General features: G+C 40.4%; 1 protein-coding gene across 1 annotated transcript in view; it reads left to right on the top strand.

Moving 5' to 3' along the window:
* The window catches only part of LOC120961063 (uncharacterized), an 82,162-nt gene that overhangs the window by 53,266 nt on the left and 9,482 nt on the right, over positions 1–19,414 (top strand). Inside the window, 9 exon segments of the mRNA XM_040384668.2 lie at positions 1,071–1,121; positions 2,300–2,412; positions 5,327–5,485; positions 6,459–6,770; positions 8,560–8,712; positions 15,566–15,757; positions 16,249–16,397; positions 18,995–19,090; positions 19,158–19,355. Coding sequence (XP_040240602.2) covers positions 1,071–1,121; positions 2,300–2,412; positions 5,327–5,485; positions 6,459–6,770; positions 8,560–8,712; positions 15,566–15,757; positions 16,249–16,397; positions 18,995–19,090; positions 19,158–19,355 — 1,423 coding nt within the window.

Genomic DNA, 19,414 nt, shown 5'->3' on the forward strand with positions numbered 1-19,414 from the left:
TGCGGGAGGAAAAATAAGGATGAGCTCAACATGGACCGTTGTTGCCTGTACAGACCCTCTAGCACGATCTGGTGCCAGCGTGGGGCATAATTTTCATCTACACGCTGCCGCTACACGTGAATTAACTGCTTCGACTCGCTTTTGATCGCAACAGCAATGGCGCCGCTATTGGCAGCGTTTTGCCGTTGTCGTTAACATTTTGTTTCGTGTGTGTGTGTGTTTTTTTTTCTTTTTCTGCTCGCTTTCGTGATCACTTTATTGTGAACAATGAAAGGAATGAGGGAACATTTCATGGCTTTTTGCTTCGATTGTTAGGTGTGAATCACTGCCATTATTAGGTGAATTATTTCAACTAGGCCAATGGCATGTTTTCATTTTTCCTTGCAAACGGAACTGATTTTAATAATATATATTAAAATCTTGTTACACATCAAAATCATGCTACGCAAACATGTAATGAGCGTGTATTACTTCATTATCAAAGAGTTACCTTGAAGCCAATTTTATAACGCATTATAAGATAGATCTTCGGTGACTGTGTTACGGATGCGCTATTGTGATTGAAAACGGATGCGTCCTCTCGTAACAAGTATTTCCTGGATAGTTGATAAATTTAAGCCAAGCCAATAATTTATAATATCAAAACATATTTTTACTTCCAAAGGAAGACACAGAAAGATCATCTCTTTCTTGCTTTAAAAGCCTTACCTCAATTGTGAATTGTACTATATTAGTTATTTGACTATCTTAACCTTAAATATGATGTTGAACATGTCCAAAGGATAGGGAATTTGCATTAGCCCAATTATCGGTTTTAACATTCATGCGTATGATGATAAGCTTAGCTATACAGTCGCATTCGAATCGCCCCAACCGACCGCAATGTATTTTTTCCTGCTATAAACTTCAAAATCTTGTGCAAAACATCCCGTTTTCCCAGCTTAGGCACTGCCCTGCTGTCTAGAGCCTTAACGCTGCCTCATGCGTATGCGAAAACTGTTAATAAAAACTTTCATTTGATTTCTTTATTGCCTTCCTATTACTTTTGCAATTCGGTAACACACAATTAGTACCAAAACCAATCAAATGTACCATGCAGTGTCTACGGTGTTGACTATGAGGTAACAACATACAACAACAACAAAAAACAACAAAATCATATATAAACAATATACTCTGCTGTATAAACGTATATAAGTATTGCATTTACTGTCGTAGTGTGTGCTCCACGTGTAATATTAAGGAGATAGCATATATATCTATTATATATTACCATATCGTATAATCACCTATTGGAATTATGCATACGTTTTAATCCCTGTTTATTTATTCCTTTACGACTAGTAGTAGCACAGAGCCGCAGAATCCTCTGTTTAAATTAGGCGTACACAATAATGAAGATGCTACACTTCTCCTCAGTTAACAGCTCAATCAGAACATATATGATAGTAGTTGCATTTGCGTAAAAGCTCCTTAAAGTCGTATCGAAGAGATTCTATAGTATCAAGTGTATTAGAGAATAGGAGAAAAAACAATTTAAAAAACAGTTAACTGTTTACTCGATTTATTTTAGATTTGAACATTATCTAGTCAATCCCGATAGATTTGCTTCAATCTCGCCTATAGAACAATTACGATGATATTTTTACTGCTTTTCCTTAGTTTTCGTATAGTTTGCTAGACTTCAGGCAACAAAATGTGCGTGTGTGTGTGTGTGTGTGTGGCTATTGTTTGACTAACATTAATTTATGCGTTGAAGTATTACCTTCAGTTTCGCTGAACAAAATGCTTTTTAACCTAATGTACCATTTCATTTACAATATTTACTTTTTTATACTCTTGTCTCACGGTTGAACGTGGACAAAATGATAAAGATGTAGCCCCTAATGTTCATTAATATAGCTACACTCAAAGAATGTATCGTCCTAAGTTCTTGCACAAAACCAGCAACTAGCTGTGGGATAGAAGTTTTGACAAAATACTGAACTATAAAATCCAAATCGTTTTTTTTCCATTATTGCAATTGTGGATAGGAGATACTTCAAAGCTACGATAAAATGTCTGATTTTCTTACCCAATCAATAATACGACGAAATGTATTAAATTACCCTAAGTCTTCAACACTATCACTAACGATGTATCTATTTTTGGCCTACGTTCTGCGCCATCAGTTATCACATATTTCTTTTTTATTTTCCAACTGAGTGTCTACTTGCACGTATGCAGCCGTACGGTTTAGCAACCGGTCTGTTCTTCCTTCAATTCTTCTCTAATAACGTAATTTACTACATCCTTGCAGGAAGAGCGGTAATGGAGCACAAATCCGCTTCGATGGCACCGATAATCACAATCTACAGGAGTACACCTACAAAAAGATCACACCGTGCGACGTTTGCTCGCAAGTGCTACGAGGTACGTACATTCTACTCGAAAGGCTTCGGCAACTGTTCGATCGATGCAGCGGACGGTGCCCATCAACCCGCGCAAAAGTGCTTTTGTTGATTGTCGTAGAATTTTTAGCCCCACCTCTCCCATAACCCCCTAGCGCCAAATAAAACTTCTTCGTCTATTGCCGGGCGCTGGCATCAGCTGGCCACCACAGGCACGCCGTACCTAAGCCGAACGAGACCTTATTGTGCTAGGTGTGTGTGTGTTTTTTTTTCGTTGCCGTTTTTGGCTTCAACCTGCCCGAAATAGAACACATAACTTTCGTATTTGGCCGTATGCGAAAGCGAACTACGACAATTTCGGAACATGTTAGCCCGAAAGTCGTTTTCCATGTGCAATGTGCCTTCTTGGCCGTTGAATTATTGATGCGAAACTCAATCATCTTCCCTGATCCACCAAACAAACCACTGTCACTGTGGTTGGAGACGTATTACATTTATGAAGACTGGCAGTGGCAGCAAAAGATGCTTCGGAGCATGTTTCAGAGCTTTTACTTCCATCATTAAATAATTCACTTCACCAACCTCCCATCCATCAGGACGGAAAGTTTTGGAAATCCTACGTACCACCGGCCGGGCTACAAAGCGTTGTCTATTTTTGTCCGCAGCATGTAACGATGGTACAGCTCGCCCGTACCAACAGTACGGGTAGTTTTACTTAAAAAATCAATAGATAAAGATCGCGAGTACAGCACAGTCTCTGGTCAGGTCAACCTCGTGAACTTCATCTCCAGTTTGTACAATTGCACAACTGAGTCAATTGTTCACTGTTCACAGTGAAAATCACCCAAAACTTCGAGCTATCATTGAATTATTTCAAATGGTTTTCACGGGTTTGACATGTTTGAGGTCGCCTGAGAAACCTTGTAAAATAAATCAATTACTTTTCAGTAAGCGTTTGTAATGTCACGTTAAATGCATTGTAATCTTCACGTAATGCTGCCTATGATGTAGTTCTTACGTTTACTACAATATCAACTTCTTCTTCTTTGGCTCAACAACCGTTGCCGGTCATCAAGGCCTGCCTGTACCACTTGTGGGCTTGGCTTTCAGTGACTAATTGATTTCCCCCCATAGCAGGATAGTCAGTCCTACGTATGGCGGCACGGTCTATTTGGGGATTCAACCCATGACGGGCATGTTGTTAAGTCGTACGAGTTGACGACTGTACTACGAGACCGGACAATATCAACTATTACGTTCTAAAAATTAACAAATACACCATTACAAAACTCAACTCGTAAGCTGAAAACAATCAGAAATAGTGCCACTCCGTTATTCATTTAAAGGATATCGGATATGTAACAATAGAAGAAAATGCAATTTTCCACCAATAATATTGATTTAAGATTAATCAATATTATCATTTCATTTTTAGCGTTTTATGTTTATAAGGTATTTCTTATCGAAACACTCAAAGTCAGTGCTTATTGCATGCAATAGTAGCTAGACCTCGTTTTGATGATAGAGTCTGAACAATTTTTCAGGAATCTTTTGGACCTTTAAAATACTGATTTCAACACTAGTGACATCTTCGTACCGTTACAGCCTTCAACAAACAAAAACAGCAACTTTCATCAGCGTTTACGTAGTTCGCTATGATTCACTTGAATCAAACGACTTTTAACGTAACTATGTTTTGGCACTGTCTCATACATGTCTTGGCAAAAAGTTTTAAAAACATTATCTTTCATTGAAGACTTTCTCTTCAATGGTAATGTGTTGCGATACGTATATGATACGATCAATTGGACTTACTTAAGCTTTTTTTGGTGAACCTTTTCAACCGATTGGAAATTTGCAAAGTTTGATGTTTTTGCACGACAGCAGAATATGAACATAAGCAAACACATTTACCAGATATTTCAAGTAAATAGCTACATAATTTGACTCTTAAAATTCTAATATCTTTAAATCCAGTGTACCTGGAAGTCTGAAGTATAATCATTATGAAGAATATTTTACGTTTAAATTACCCACTACATCTTGCAACACATGTATTCTGTAAGCTATAGTATACACATTTAAAACACCTTTGGTAGATTGTTTGCAATATTCCAACGCATCTGCTTCAATTTACCACACAGTGTTCTCGTACATCGTTTCCTCCCTCAAAAGCTTTAAAAACTAGCAGAACCCAGAGGGACGCAAACCGTATACTCGTACACAAAGCACATTATAATTTAATTTCCAAATTATGAACACCACTGTTGAATTGATCCGTCATGGGCGTGCTTTGTAGCCGGACTGTGCCGGAATAAATTATGAACGATCATGGAGAATGCTCGAGGTCAGCACCCTGCTTGGGTGCGCTTGGCAGGCCCATTACCCAAGCCATCGACAGCAGTTCTGATGTCCACGAGCAAGCGCACATATAGCACGTATCCAGTGTGCTGTGCTTGGCATTATGTCAAAATTTCCCGTGTGGTTAGACTTGAAACACATCGACTGCTGTCTCAAACGCCGAGATGAACTCATGTGTTCCATTATGGTGTTCTTTTTTGTGAGTGTTCGGTTTTTTTGCTTCTTCTTCGTTGTTTTGTCCCTTCTCTCACTATAAAATGCACCTGATGCACACAATGGGGCGATAGGTTTCGTTGCCTATGCCTACCTATGCCAACGCTCTCTCCACCTATAACATCGATTGTGTGCACTGTCTACAGGTGTCATTTTAACGTAATTATTCAACTAACGAAAGCATTTTTAATTGATTCACCCCATTTCACCCCATTCCCCAAGGGAGGTCCGCGCTACTGCCCGGAATCGTGCCACACCTCCAGCATTGAGCTGGATATGATTAATGGAATTATCCATTTACCGCTTTCTTTCTTTTCTTTCTCCCATTTTGTTCTTCCGTCCGGCTTTTTCGGTCACGCCAGGACACACCCGCCAGGGCCTACGGTGCCGTATATGCAAGGTGAACGTGCACGCCGACTGTGCTTCGCAGCTGCCAAAGTGTCAGGTAAAGCAGAAGCTGCTCCGCCGCCAGAAGAGCACCTCGGAAATCGAGAACCGTGCCACCGAGGTCGAGGAAGAAAGTGAGTACAACAATACACCCGGTCTCAACGTCCATTTCTCTCTCTCTCTCACTCCATCCACCATCAATCGTTTTTCGCGTTATATTTTTTGTTTCAACCCGATTGCATTCGGGAAACCGTTGCCGGTCGTGTTTCATCCTCTCACCTACGCGACGAGCCGGCTGTCGATGTTCGCGCCGTCTGTCAAGCAGACAGGGCGGCCTCGACAAATCGTGCTTTTGTTTTAATTATTCATCCACATGCTCTAGCCAACCGTCGATGCGTCCAAAATGGCTCAAGCGAAAACACTACTAACACTACTTACAACGAACAAAACAGCAAACAAAACAAAAAACTGCCGCTGCTTCCAGTTCCGTCATGCTATCAAGGCACTAGCAACCGACTACTACCTCAAATTATCGCGACATTTGTAGGGTTCTGTGGCCAACTGTTGTGTGCCTTGCGCCTGGTAGTTTTCATCGTGTGAATGATGTGTTCAAGTGTCAGTTACTATCTGTGTTGTTTTGTTTTATTTTATTTTTGATTGTTTAAATCATTGATAGCTTCGCTAGCCCGCATCACATTCAAAAATGGCTTATCGGAGTCGTCTGACCGGGCGTGATCGTACTCAAAACATACCAGAAAAAAAACACATTTCAAGCAGAAAAAAACAATACTAAACAAACATATGACATTGAAGCAGTCTTGCTGTTCTCTATAAAATATATCGTGTTAACTATAATTTGTAAATATCTCTGACACTATGTTCCCAACGCCAACACCCACTGATGTCCCACTGGCTTCTCTTTCTCCAAATTCTGCTACACCACTCTCTCTCTCTCTCTCTTCCCTCCTCACGCCCTCCACCTCCTCGTCTCACCATCCTGTCCATCTATAGTCCTGTATTTCTTTCGTGTCCTTCGCTACAAAACCGCCACTCGCCCAGACACAGACGCAACTAACAACGAAAACCCTCATGATCCCTCCTCAACAGAACCAACCGATGTCGATCAGATATATCAGGTCCTTAAGCAGGCGGGCGAAATTTCCAGCGGCAAAATTGTTGTCGATCCGTCAAAGGGCCCAGGACCGATCGGGTCGGTTGCAGCCGCCGCAGCTGCCGCCGCCGCCGCCGCCGGACACAACCAAACCGTCTCGAACCCTCCGCTAGACATTCCCGTAGTGAAAGTGCCTGAGTATCCGGACCGAGCGCCATGGCGGGGACCAGTCAAATCTCAGGGGCCAAATTATCCACACCAGAAACAGGGACTGACTGCACCCGTTGCAACGGACATGTCATGCTCAGGTCCGCCGGTGGTTCCGTTCCCGAGCGGAACTTTTTTATTTGTTTTCACTATTCGTTTTTTTTCTGTTGTCTTTGCTCTTTTTAACTACATGTTCCGTTTGGCCAATTTCGGTTGTTTTTGTATATCGTTTTTGTTTCTTTCTTTCTTTTAATGTCACAGCACCGTGTCCTGTTCAGTTTGTTTTTGACGCTACTAGTTTAAACCTTCTTCTCAAGCGCGCTGTGTCAACCTTTTTTCCTCTATCTCAGCTCTATTGCCTTCACCAATTTCTTCTTCGCTCTTTCTCTCTGTCCTTCTCTCTCACTGTCTCTCTTTCTCTATACTCCCGCAATATTTATGCCTGAGTAGTCCGTTTTTTTCTTCCATTTGACTATCAGTTCGGTCAGCCGATCCTGCAGTCTCTGTAGATACCGTTATAACGCTTTACCTTATGTACTCTAGCATCTCCTTTCACTAGCGCGAATGCACGCGAGTTATCCTTTTTTGTACATAGACATCTACGGATCGTAGTTGAACGCATTGTTGCTATTTCTAGTTCGTTAATCTCACTCCAAGTGAACATTAGAAAATTGGATTTTGTAGATACGTACACTTTTTGTTCATCTTATGGTTGTTTCATCGATCGCTCGCCAGCTAACAGCTGAACATTCGAGAGTTAGTATTGTTAAACTTTTGTAGTAAATATGCTGTATTGAAGAAAAAAATTTATTGATGAATTTTAATAATCGAGATAACCATGGCGAAAGCTTCATTTTACGTTTTCTTTACAACTCAACAAATTGAGATATCTTCTCAATCATTTCCTCGATATTCAATCATATAATCTTCAAGTCCCACCAATGCGAAATACATGCATAACTAAAGCCTTGAACATAACAATACCTATTTCTTCAAATCATGAATTTTTCCTGCTCAAAAGTCTAAATGTAGATTGATCTTTTACTTCTTACATACAAATCAGTCTTAGGTAAATTTTTGACTCCTACACTTCTAAGGTACATCATGCTCAAGCATCACCAAATATAATGCAGGAAAGTCATACAAATTAGCCGTTTATTCACATTTTTTCTATCAACATTATTCTTATTACATTTAAACTAGTCTCCAAACAAACAAAAAAGCGGTCCCAAAAATGATAAAAATATAGCTAAATTTATAAGTCATCAAGCAATTTCATAATATTAGGTTTTCACAATTGGCGATAGTATCGACAGCCACTTGCACATTAAAATTAATCAATCTATTTTTTTTTTCAATACAACATAAACAATAATGTGATTAGTAAAACTTATATAACTGTTCGGACAGTCAAAGGATGGAAAACGTATAACTCGAACATTATTGTTATTTAATGAATTTATATATTTATTTCAAACCTACCATAGCTACCATACCAATTTTTGACTATTGCTACCATTCTGAGCACGATTTGAAATACTTAAACCCTATCAGTGCATAATCGATAAGCATAATCAAATAATTGATCTTTTCGCCTTGCAACCCACATAGTACGAAAAAAGCTCTCTCACCCAAACACAACCATAGGCACATGCATAATTACTTTTTCGAAACATTCAACAATTCACGCTGAAGATGCAGCCGGGTAAAGGGGTAAAATAAATCTTTCACACACACACACACATACACACACACGAACACGAACACTATCATCACCCTCGCCAGTTTACCAATCAAACCATCCAACCCGACCCAGCAATATGCCGGGGCCATCCCGCATTAAGCCCGCATCATTAAAAGTCACTTGTTTTGTCCCTTCACATTGGCCAGATATGCGCGTACCCACGAACCCAAACACGCACCAGGCGGCGGCCATCGATTCCGGTGCCAGGCGTCGACTGTTTGCAGGCTTCCGACCCATGTCCGGCTTCGGCATATTGCGGCTACGATCGGCACAGCATCGATCGATCTCGCTACCTGAAAGTAATTAATTGCAGTTGTTTCCTGTCCCGAATTTGTTTTCTAGACACTATCGTCGTTTTGTACCAATCGTGTTTTTTTTTTCTTCTTCCTTGTTTTCTGGCTCATATGCATATTTTTGTTTTTGATTGTTGTTTCTTTACCTATGCATTGATATGCTCTAAGTTTTCCGTCTGCGTCTGAGTGTGCCGATAATAATATGCAGTTTGAATGTCTTGCCCTCCCCTTTAGTGTCCCTAAGCTAATCGGTGTTTGTTTGTTTTGAGCGGAGGCAACACAATGGCCTCAAAACATCAAAATTTTGTACTTTTTTTCATCCCCGAATCGACCAAGCTGCTCTAACATGCCAGTCCGTTTTAGGCCAATAGTTAATTAAATGTATTCCTAATTTTTGCCACACGGTGTCTCTTGCAACACGGTGGTTTGGTTTAACATTTTCCAACTCTACGCCAACGACTACGCCCTTCTACGTTTGCTCCTGCAACTGCCCGTTGCCATCTAGTCGATAGCCGGCATCATCAATTTATATGGAAAATGTTCCCAAAACCGCTGCCACCACCATCCTTACCATCAAACCTCTACCGTTTCTGTGTGCTATCGTGTTTGTTGTCGTTTTCTGCAGCTTAAAACGTACTTTATTTTTACTCGCCCGTCCTCAACCTACCAAAAAAAAAAGGTGCAGCTGCATCATTTTTGTTTTCATTTACCGTTTGTGCAGTGTGCAGCCTACATGCATCTAGTGACGTGTAATGTGTGTGTGTGTGAATGTTGTGAGTGTGTTGTGATTTTATGTACGCCTCACCTCCACTGCTAGAAGTACCAGGAAAATCATGCCCAAGGCATCATCCATTCCACATCCTGTTGGTGTGTTGCGCACCACCATAGATGTACCATACACATAGACACATAGACACACATACATTCGACATCGATTGATCGATCACGTATCACGCTCTGGCCGATGTGCAGTGTACCATAGTGGCGCAACATAGGGGTGGCAGCCCACGTGCAGCCACGGTAAGGATGATGGAAAACCAATTAGATGCTCTACAGATGATTTCCCGACTCTTTTTCCTTCGCTTCATGCTCTTTGTCTTTTTACCCATCGTTCTCACCCGCTGCCTCTCTATCTCTCTCTTTCTCTTTCTCTGTACGTACTTTCTTGCTTCACAAAGTCCTCCTGCAGTCATTCAAAACCCTCCCCCACGCAGGGAACGGCTTTTGTTCGTAGGGAAATCGCTCAGTGCAAGATCTTTCCATTGTTCAGCCGCCATCAATAACGACTGCCATAGCTATCGTTGCCATCGACATTCGGCACAAATCTGCAGGCTCGAACAGGCTGCAAAACGTTCGCCAATAATCGACAAAAGCATTTGCCACACAATCGTTTGTGTGTGTGTGTGCGCATATATGTGTGTGGGTGTGAGAAATAGTGAAGTTCCGCTATCCATTTTTACTAACACAACCGTTATACCCATTGCAGCGTTATTGTGTGCAGTTTTTAACTACTAATTGAAGGATCGCTTGAGCGATCATTAACCATTAACCAAGCTATGCTGCTTTCCGATTGTGACGGCGCAACTACTAACCGCATCATCAGCGTGGTTTGATCATGAATGGTTTGGACTGTCTCTCACTCTCTTTCTCCCTGACTCTTTGTCCATGTCCACACTGTCCTCACATTGAGCGCTTGATGTAATCGTGTATGTTTACTCTCTTTCTCCCTACTGTTTTAGCGGAAGAAGATGACATTATGATTTCGACGCGTCCGTTCGGTCAGCCACTTTGCTTCGTGGTGGAAGAACCGCCGCCCGAGGAGATGCAATCGGGCAAAAAAGATGGCAAGCGAAAGAAGTGAACGTCACGATCGGACGGTGTATAGGTATAGGCGGCCTGACAGAACACTCACGTGTTGAACGATGATTCTTACTCTTAAGCAAGCAGATAAAGGACAATTTCACCGACACAAGCTTAGCATAAGGTTTTGTTTTGGCAACATTGCCCCCCCTTGCCAGTTTGAGACACGCGCCGCGGCACCCCTGGAAGATAAACACATCGAAAGGAGATGATACCTTTTTCTTTTATTGTATGACTTGCTATACACGCCTCCCGTGTGCTTCACGGCACACGAGTTTGCGCATGCAAACACACGCTCTGCGAGATGCCTATACTGTACGAATTAATATGGTTGCAGTTGCCCTGTTTTGTTATCCTCTCCGTTTGAATAAAAATTGTTAATTTGGTGCATTGCGTTGCAATGTTCGATTACGTAGCATCATGTGTGTGTGTGTGTGTAAAGCAAGCGACAAACCCTGATCGGATTTTGATTTTAAATCCTAAACCGAGCAGAAGCAGTTTTAGTTATTGTTCCTTGGACACGTTGGATTAGGACACCAGTTAGTTGCGACAGTTACAATTTTAGCTTTGGCAAGGGTAAGGTTTGACATTTGCGTCCCGAATCCGCTCGCAGCCAGACAGCTCGCACCAGTAGCCTAGAACGACTAATTTCTCTGTTAGATATCGCTCATCGGGATAGTTTTTAGGATTCATATTTGTGCGATCAAAAATAGAGAAAAAATCCCACCCCTGCTTTGCCGTCAACGCATTTGCATTGCGCTCAGATCGATCGATCTACATCCCTTGAACGGAACGTTTATAAGCGATGTGGCGGTACGGTTTTTTGTTGTATCCACCCAAACGAATATCTTCGATTTCAAATGCATGAGAGATGGCTAAAGCTGCCTCGCTGCCTGGTACACGGACACGCACACGCATATATTTCTCCCGGCAAAGGAAAAACAGATTAGCGAAACGGTTATCGAACGGACTGTGATAAATACGAATAGCGAAGTCTTCACTAATGCTACCCAAGCACGAACCCGCCCCAATAAAACTCCACCCACACACACATACACACCCGTTCAGTTGTTGTTCATTTTTGTCCCTCCAATAATGGAACGAACAACAACAATAACACGATGCTGCCTTGGAGAGCACTACAGTTTTCTCTAATTGCGTATACAATCACTCACACACACCCACACATACATACGATCGCACATAATAATAATATTCGTCCTAGACGCAGCAATAGGCCAGCACAGTGAGTCAACTGCACAAACTGAAAACCGAAGAAACGCAATAAATATAGCGCAACCCTCAACCGTGCCAAAGGGTTCGTGGCCTGATTTGTTCCGAATCCGAAAAACATCACATCCACAGAACGCCCTTCGCGTTCAAGCCGTGCTCGAGTGCGATAAAGGGATAACAAACCCAAACAGTTGCTGTCAGGCAGATCATTTTGCCTCTACGACACCTTGATCTCCATACTTTCTAGCGTAGGCCACGACTACGGGGCCTCTACCGTTGTTGTACCGTTGTTGGTCTTAAATGTCTTGTCTGTCGAACCACTCGCAGTGCTCAATGTATTCTGTGCTGTTGTTTTTACATGTTTCTATTCCTTCCTTCTTATCTCTGCTCCACTGCTGTTGTCTTCCGCTTACTCGGTGTTCTTTTCCTGTTTAGTGTTTTGCTTCCCTTTTTCACCTAATGCCTGTTCTTACAAGCCAGCTTAATGTTTCAATTGCTGGCCATCATTTTTCTCCCACCCTCCGGTTTCCCGGAACGGTTGTTGGGCGGTTGGGATAAGCTTTTTCCCTTACCTTCATTCGTAAGCAAATGAAGTAAGGCTGCTTTCCTGCCGCTCGGATACAAGGGGAAACACATTAAGTTGAATATGAAAATTTGATCTCGAGAGTATTTGCACAAATTATACGAGCTTTCCACTGGTATCCGCATTCGAACCGAAAGCGCGTCTTTCTCCTGTCCCTCGCCTTATATCTCTCTCACACACAAACCTCACCTCGTGCTCCATCGGTCCCGGTACGATGGTTCGATGGATTGGGATCCGGATCATTAAAATACGTATTATACAAAAGAAACAAACATACTGCCCATTATGCTTCGCGCCGGGCCCTGTTTGTTTCATCTTGTCTGCACCTTTCTTCGCATAACGAACGCACAACGACGCGCGTTGCGACAACAGATGAAACGCAAGCGATGTGCGATTCCTCCATTACCACGGCCCGAGCAAGAGCGCCTGTTTGTTTCTTTTGCGATGTGCGAGCTCCGTGGAAGGGGAACAGCATTCGAATAATGAAAGAAAACGAGGATTAAATATGGCAAGAAAGTCCACAGACTGCCATCTGCGCGCTCGGTGCTGCTGGAAAGATGCAAATAAATGGAGCCCGCACACGCTGTTTTTGATGCCAAATATTATGGAACGGTTATTTAAGGTGCTTCAAATTTACGACAAGTGTCTATGCACACGTCGGATGCGTAGGCACACGTACATACATGCTTAAAATGATTGCATTAAACCTTTGTTTAAGGTGGATACATTTTAAAGAATTGCTACAGTTATAAATCGAACGAATATCAAAGATATCTTTGCGAGCAAAATTACTTGATTGAGTGTGAATTATCGAATGAAATTTTAATGTCTGATGTTTTCTATTTTTGCCTTGACCCATGATCCGATTGTTATATTGCATATATTTTCTAGTTTTACTAAAGAATTCTGGTTTTATTACAAATAGCTTCTATATTTCTCAATAAGAAATATAATGATCAATCAAATTTAAAATCATATTCGAAAGTGCGGATTGAAGAGCATGTTGATGGAAAAGGTGCGGACTATGAATTGTTCACTGTATTCGTTTGATTTTTTTTAACTTCCCCAATGCATTACAGTGCTTAGCAAAACTGCATTGTTTTGTTACTAATCAGATATAAAAAATAAGACTAATAAAATCATAAAAAATATATTAGGTAAATACAATAAAAAAATCATTTAATAGGACAAAAAAGAGGTTCCAAAGAGCTAGCCATTACACAAAAATACATATATTTTCCATTTTAGTCATATTTTCTAACAACTCACATTTTAAGCTTGTCTCACTACGTGAACACATTTACAAGAATAACCAAGCAAAGAATATGCACCCCCAACTTCGAACAAAATGAACTTTACACACATTTACGATAAATTATTCCCAAATCTATCAGAATTTTTGCTTGTCGATTGATGAAGTTACAGTAGTTACTTTGTGATTGAAAAATTAGTTACTGTTTACAGTCTATCAGAGTATGAAGATATGAATATGGTAAAAAATGAACATACAATTGTTTATTTTTACTTCATTTAAACCATAACAGTAGAACAATAACAGTCCATTACACCCTGCAGTATAAGTTAATAATTATTTTGTAATGAAACTAAACATATTCTAATAGGATCACTGTTTAGAGAAATAACAAATATTCCTATTCGGCAAAACCCGACACACTATAACTGATCTACATCAATACTTCCATAACAAGCATTTAACTGATACTGTAACTTCACATCTCCATACCATAACTAGATGTTCCACCATACATCCATTTCATTAGCTGCATTGTAATTTAACTGTTTTATTTCAGTTGTTAAATAGTGTATTTCGTACCATAAGCTGTAATATATTTGTAATGTATGTAGTTGCACAATTTTGCTCCAGCATGTGGATACCGTTTATGTGCACGTAGAACCTTCATATTTCCTTTCCCGTTTTTTCCCTATATCCCTATCAACCGTTGTGTAAAACCAAAAACCAATGCAAAAACACGCTAGCGACACCAAAATGCTTTTAACAATCAGAAAACAAAAGGCCGTGCGGCCAAAATATCACTGTCATTCCGCCTAATAGCGCCTATCGACGGCTCCATTCATCGGCCAACGCCGCGGCATTACACAGTCAGGCAGCAGCCGGGAACCTAGCTCATCTGCATGGGTAGCCTTGTGAGCATAAATCATGTCGCGATTTTGCTGCGCTCACCGCCGCCCTTCGCCATCATCGTTTGGCTTTCCCGTTGTATGATTTTATAATCAGTGTTGAATAATGCAAATATATCATGGCTTCAAATAATCAACCTCATTTCGCTGACGGCACACGCGTTGATCGATGATGTACGCGTGGAAAGAGTGTATCGGAGCTTACTGGAGCATAAAAATGCCGATTCATCCCTCGATCCGAATACATGATTTAAATTGAGCAGTAGCGTTTTCATTGATTACATGTTCAAAAGAAATAGCAAAAAAAGCAAATGCATGTACCACTTCTGCACACTACGTTGCCAACGTTTTTGTAGGGGTTTTCTTTTCCGATTGCACGTGTGAAACGTGTGCATTTTGGATAGCTGTAAATTGTTTCAAGGATGTTGTGTTTTAGTTTAGCACAGTGAATTAGCAGCACACAATCATCTTTCCTACACACACGCACGTTAGAGGCATAAAAGTGTTTGCAACATTTTAGGCCACTAGCCCGGCAAAGTGCCAATCAACCACGAGGAACTCGTTCCAAAAACCAATCCAAAAACTCGTATTTGCACTGCTTTGCTGCTGAGCTGATGCAAAATATAGGCGCCACATTAACGAGTAACATGCACCAACCAATCGATCGATTTATCCATCATACCCATACTCGCTTCTTTGGCAACCGGAAGCTGCCAAGAGTCGCCTACACAACGTGTTCCCACCAGTAGCAGCGTGCAAAACCCCCTCAAGGCAGGCCGTATTGCAGGCCAACCCATCAAACATGCTGCTGTCGTGTTGCATGTGCTCACTTGCTTACCACACGGTGTTAGACATTTTGTGTTTCTGATCGCTTCTTAGCTTTTTTTTTAAACGTTCCTGATCGCTTTTGTTTTGTCCGGAACAAGTTCTCCCTGCCCGCCGCCCTCGTTTTGGCCGCTGCGTAAATTAATCGTAAAATAATTCTTTACCCTGTGTACCCTGTGTAATACCTAACATTTGTAGCACCGCATTCACCTCGACGCCAAAAGCTGAACCTTAGAATGAAATCACTCAGCTTGGACTCACCAGAATCGTCCGAATTGCATGGGCAAATACGACGGCGACTTCCGGGACCGACCGGTCACGGTGGCCACGGCGGTTCTGGGGGTCACTTAGAACACAGCACGCCGCCATCTAACAATAGTAGGTTACACTGTAAGTATTAGCCGGTGGGGTGGGATTTGCCTTTTGGGAAAGAATGTATCATAGCCCCCCAGACCACCTTCCCCGTGCCCACCTGCCCCCCTTGTCAATGGTGTTTTAGTCGTTCTAACCGAGCCTATCGGTGCTTCCTGCGCTGCGTTTCCTGTAGTGCGTCGCTCAGCTCCCGGCCCCTTTTCTGTTCGCTACACTTGCCCCGAATGCCTTGAAACATTTGAAAAATACATACTTTCCTTCACTCCCTTCCCCCATCGTTCCCCGTTCTCGTTTTGTTCTGCGCACCACCTTCACCACATTTCGTTTTGCTGCACACTGAAGCAACCGCGTGCGGTACAGATCAAACGATTTGGCGCGTTGCGGGGGCACCGTGCACCAAATCGTGTGTTTCGGGGCATAGCCTAAATAACAAGCGATAGTAAAGCTTTACCCCATTCCGTTTCTTGTCTTACTGCATTGTATCGATATACCCGCGCCCGCACCAACAGCACCGTCGAGCCCATCGGGTACGCAGAGAAAATTCCTGTACGCTACGCGTGGCATGAAGACCGGTTCCGTCGATCTGCCGGACGAGATCGAAAAAAGCCTTTCTTCGGCCAGCACCTCTCCCTGCCCGTCGCCGGTTCGTCAAAATCAGGTGAGTTGTCGGGGAAGATTAGATTCAAACCCGGTAGCATTTTTCACATTGCTAAAATGGCCAAATGATTGCAATCTTTCCCTATCTCTTTCTCGTGCATCCCTAGCGTTCATGCTAGATACGTTGGTTTTCTTACGCTGTTTCCTAGCATTTTGATTATTGATTATAAAGCTTGTTAGCTTAAAATTAAAAAAAAAACTTGAAAGAGGCTTCCTTTAAAACATGCAGGGTTTTCCAAGTCACTTTCGAATGTGCACATAATTATTCGCCGCTTAGATGTTTTTCAACAGCTGTCTAAAGGTCTATTTGCTTCATATTAAAATTTCAGTTTTTCACGTCACACATCACAAAGAACTGTCAGACTAAATCCAGCTTGAGACGTGTTGAAAATCAAGTAGAAGAATTAAAAAATTATAATGATGAAAATGAAATGAAAAATCAGTTTTCCATGTTAGTTTTCCAATGTAAACATTGTTTTTCATCGCGCGCAAGAAGTTATTCCACATCACTCTGATATTTCATTTACATCATAATAATTTTTAATTTATTCAACACGATTTTCAACACTTCACCTGTCAACGGGTGACGAGATCCGGCTTCAAGCCTCGGTGAAAACAACGATGGCAGCAGCCCGTCGAAGTGTCGAAAATCATGCTGAAGAATCAGATCGATGTGGAATAACATTTTGCACGCGGTAAATAACAATGTCTACATTCGAAACAGGATTGGAAAGGGTGTATATGCTTCATAATAAAATTTCAGTTTCAACATTGGGATTTTCAACACATCACAAAGAACTGTCAAAATTAATCCAACTTGAGAAGTGTTGAGAAATCATTCTGAAAAAAATATGATGATGGAAAAGATCATTCAACATATTGCAAAAAGGCAAACGAGGCCAATTGGCTCAAAGTCTCCATAAAAATATACAAAACAAAAACAAACCGCGTACATTGGTGAATAACAACGTTTACATTCGAATCTGACTTGGAAACCCCTGTAAATCATAGACAATTGATCAGTGAGAAGCTACAAACGTATTATTACTTTTAGAGTAATTACGCTACACTGCTATTCAATATCTAAGTTACGTGAAAATTTATTTAAAAAATATCAATTCTTTGAGCATTTAGTAAATAGTCGAAAATCGTTGGAATGAATTAATATAAAGTTTGTTTATTTGTAAAAACAAACAAATTTTTAAACAAATTAGGGATCTTTGCAAATTTGTTCCTGTAAGGAAAAAAATAATTGAATACTTAATATATATATATATATATATATATATATATATATATATATATATATATATATATATATATATATATATATATATATATATATATATATATATATATATATATATATATATATATATATATATATATATATATATATATATATATATATATATATATATATATATATACTGTAATACTTTTGTATATTTGATGCCTTCTTCTTCTTCACCTTTTAGACACAACAATCGTTGTCGGTCAAGGTCTCCCTGTACCATTAATGGGCTTGGCTTTCAGTGACTTATTTATTACTGTAGCATGATAGTCAGTCCTACATTAAATTTAAAAAAATGATTCTCATGAATTTGAAATAGACTAAATAGACAAAATAGACTTTAAAAATTCGAGAAATGATAGTTTACACGCTAAAAGCGTCAATTGTTACTGATGCAGCATATAGCAATGGCTTTAAACGTTAAACGTAGTTTTTTTTTCATTTTTTGTTGAAATTGTCACAAGATTATTCATTCGGATTATTTTTCATTTAGTTTTTAAAGACATAATTAGATTTAAATCAATATTGAAGTAGTGCAAACAATGAGGGTTCATTTGTAGAGATTTACGCTGCTGCATAACATATAAGCATAAAATAAATCAATAAATAAATAAATAAAAATATATTATTATGAGCAATCAAACACGATCGGAAAAGCTAGGATCTCCAGCTGTAGCTGTAATTATATTCACGTCATTCACTTAGCTAATTGATTGATTAAACCATAATAAACAGACGTTAAATAATCCGAAGTAATTAAATATACAAACAACTTCAATTATTACTCTCCTAGTATTTGAGTTAACTTCATTCTAGTACGTACAACCTTCATTGTCTTCAAACATAAACTTGACTACCGTAATTTAATTGGTTTACCCATATAAACAGCATAGTCAGGCTCTTGAACATGGAGAAACATAGCCCATTGTATATTTGAACCAATGACTTTAAATTTTATTTAAACCTTGCATTTGGCCGGTTTCGTGGTACAGTCGTCAATTTGTACTGCTTAACAACATACCCGTCATGAGTTCAAGCCCCGAATAGACTATGAATAGACACGTAGGACTGACTATCTTGTTATGGGTAATCAATTAGTTACTGAAAACTAAGCCCACTAGTGGTGCTGGTAGGCATTGACCGACAACAGTTGTCGTGCAAAAAAAAAAATGCATTTAATACCTTAAGAGATAAGAAATAAGAGATGAGGGCAAAGATACTATACATTTAGAATAAGACATCATGAAACTAAACATCGAAAATTCATTATTAAAAACTAAATTTTTTTCATCACTAATGTGCAGAAATCTCATCGTCTCCTACCAACAAACCTCTACGTTGTTTTGTACAACTTCAAGTCCCGGCATCAGGATGAATTGGATCTGAAAGCAGGATACAAGGTACGCTAATCTGGTGACAAAAGGATGAGCTAACAGAGTGATGATGATAAATATGTGATCATTACAGGTCACTGTGATCGATACATCTGATCCGGATTGGTGGAAGGGAAAGTGTCTCGGGAAGGTAGGCTACTTCCCTTCGAAATACTGCGCCAAGCTGGCTGCATCGGAGAAGCCGCTGCAAGTAACACACAACCTACAGGTGACGGATAACGAACGGGGAGACGGTACGCTAACATTGCTGCGTGATCAGATCGTTATTCAGGTTTGTTATACACCAGAGTGATTGAAATCATCAACACCAATTCTGCACCTGTGTCTTAA

Source organism: Anopheles coluzzii, chromosome 2 (assembly GCF_943734685.1).
Source record: "Anopheles coluzzii chromosome 2, AcolN3, whole genome shotgun sequence".
Lineage (NCBI taxonomy): Eukaryota > Metazoa > Arthropoda > Insecta > Diptera > Culicidae > Anopheles > Anopheles coluzzii.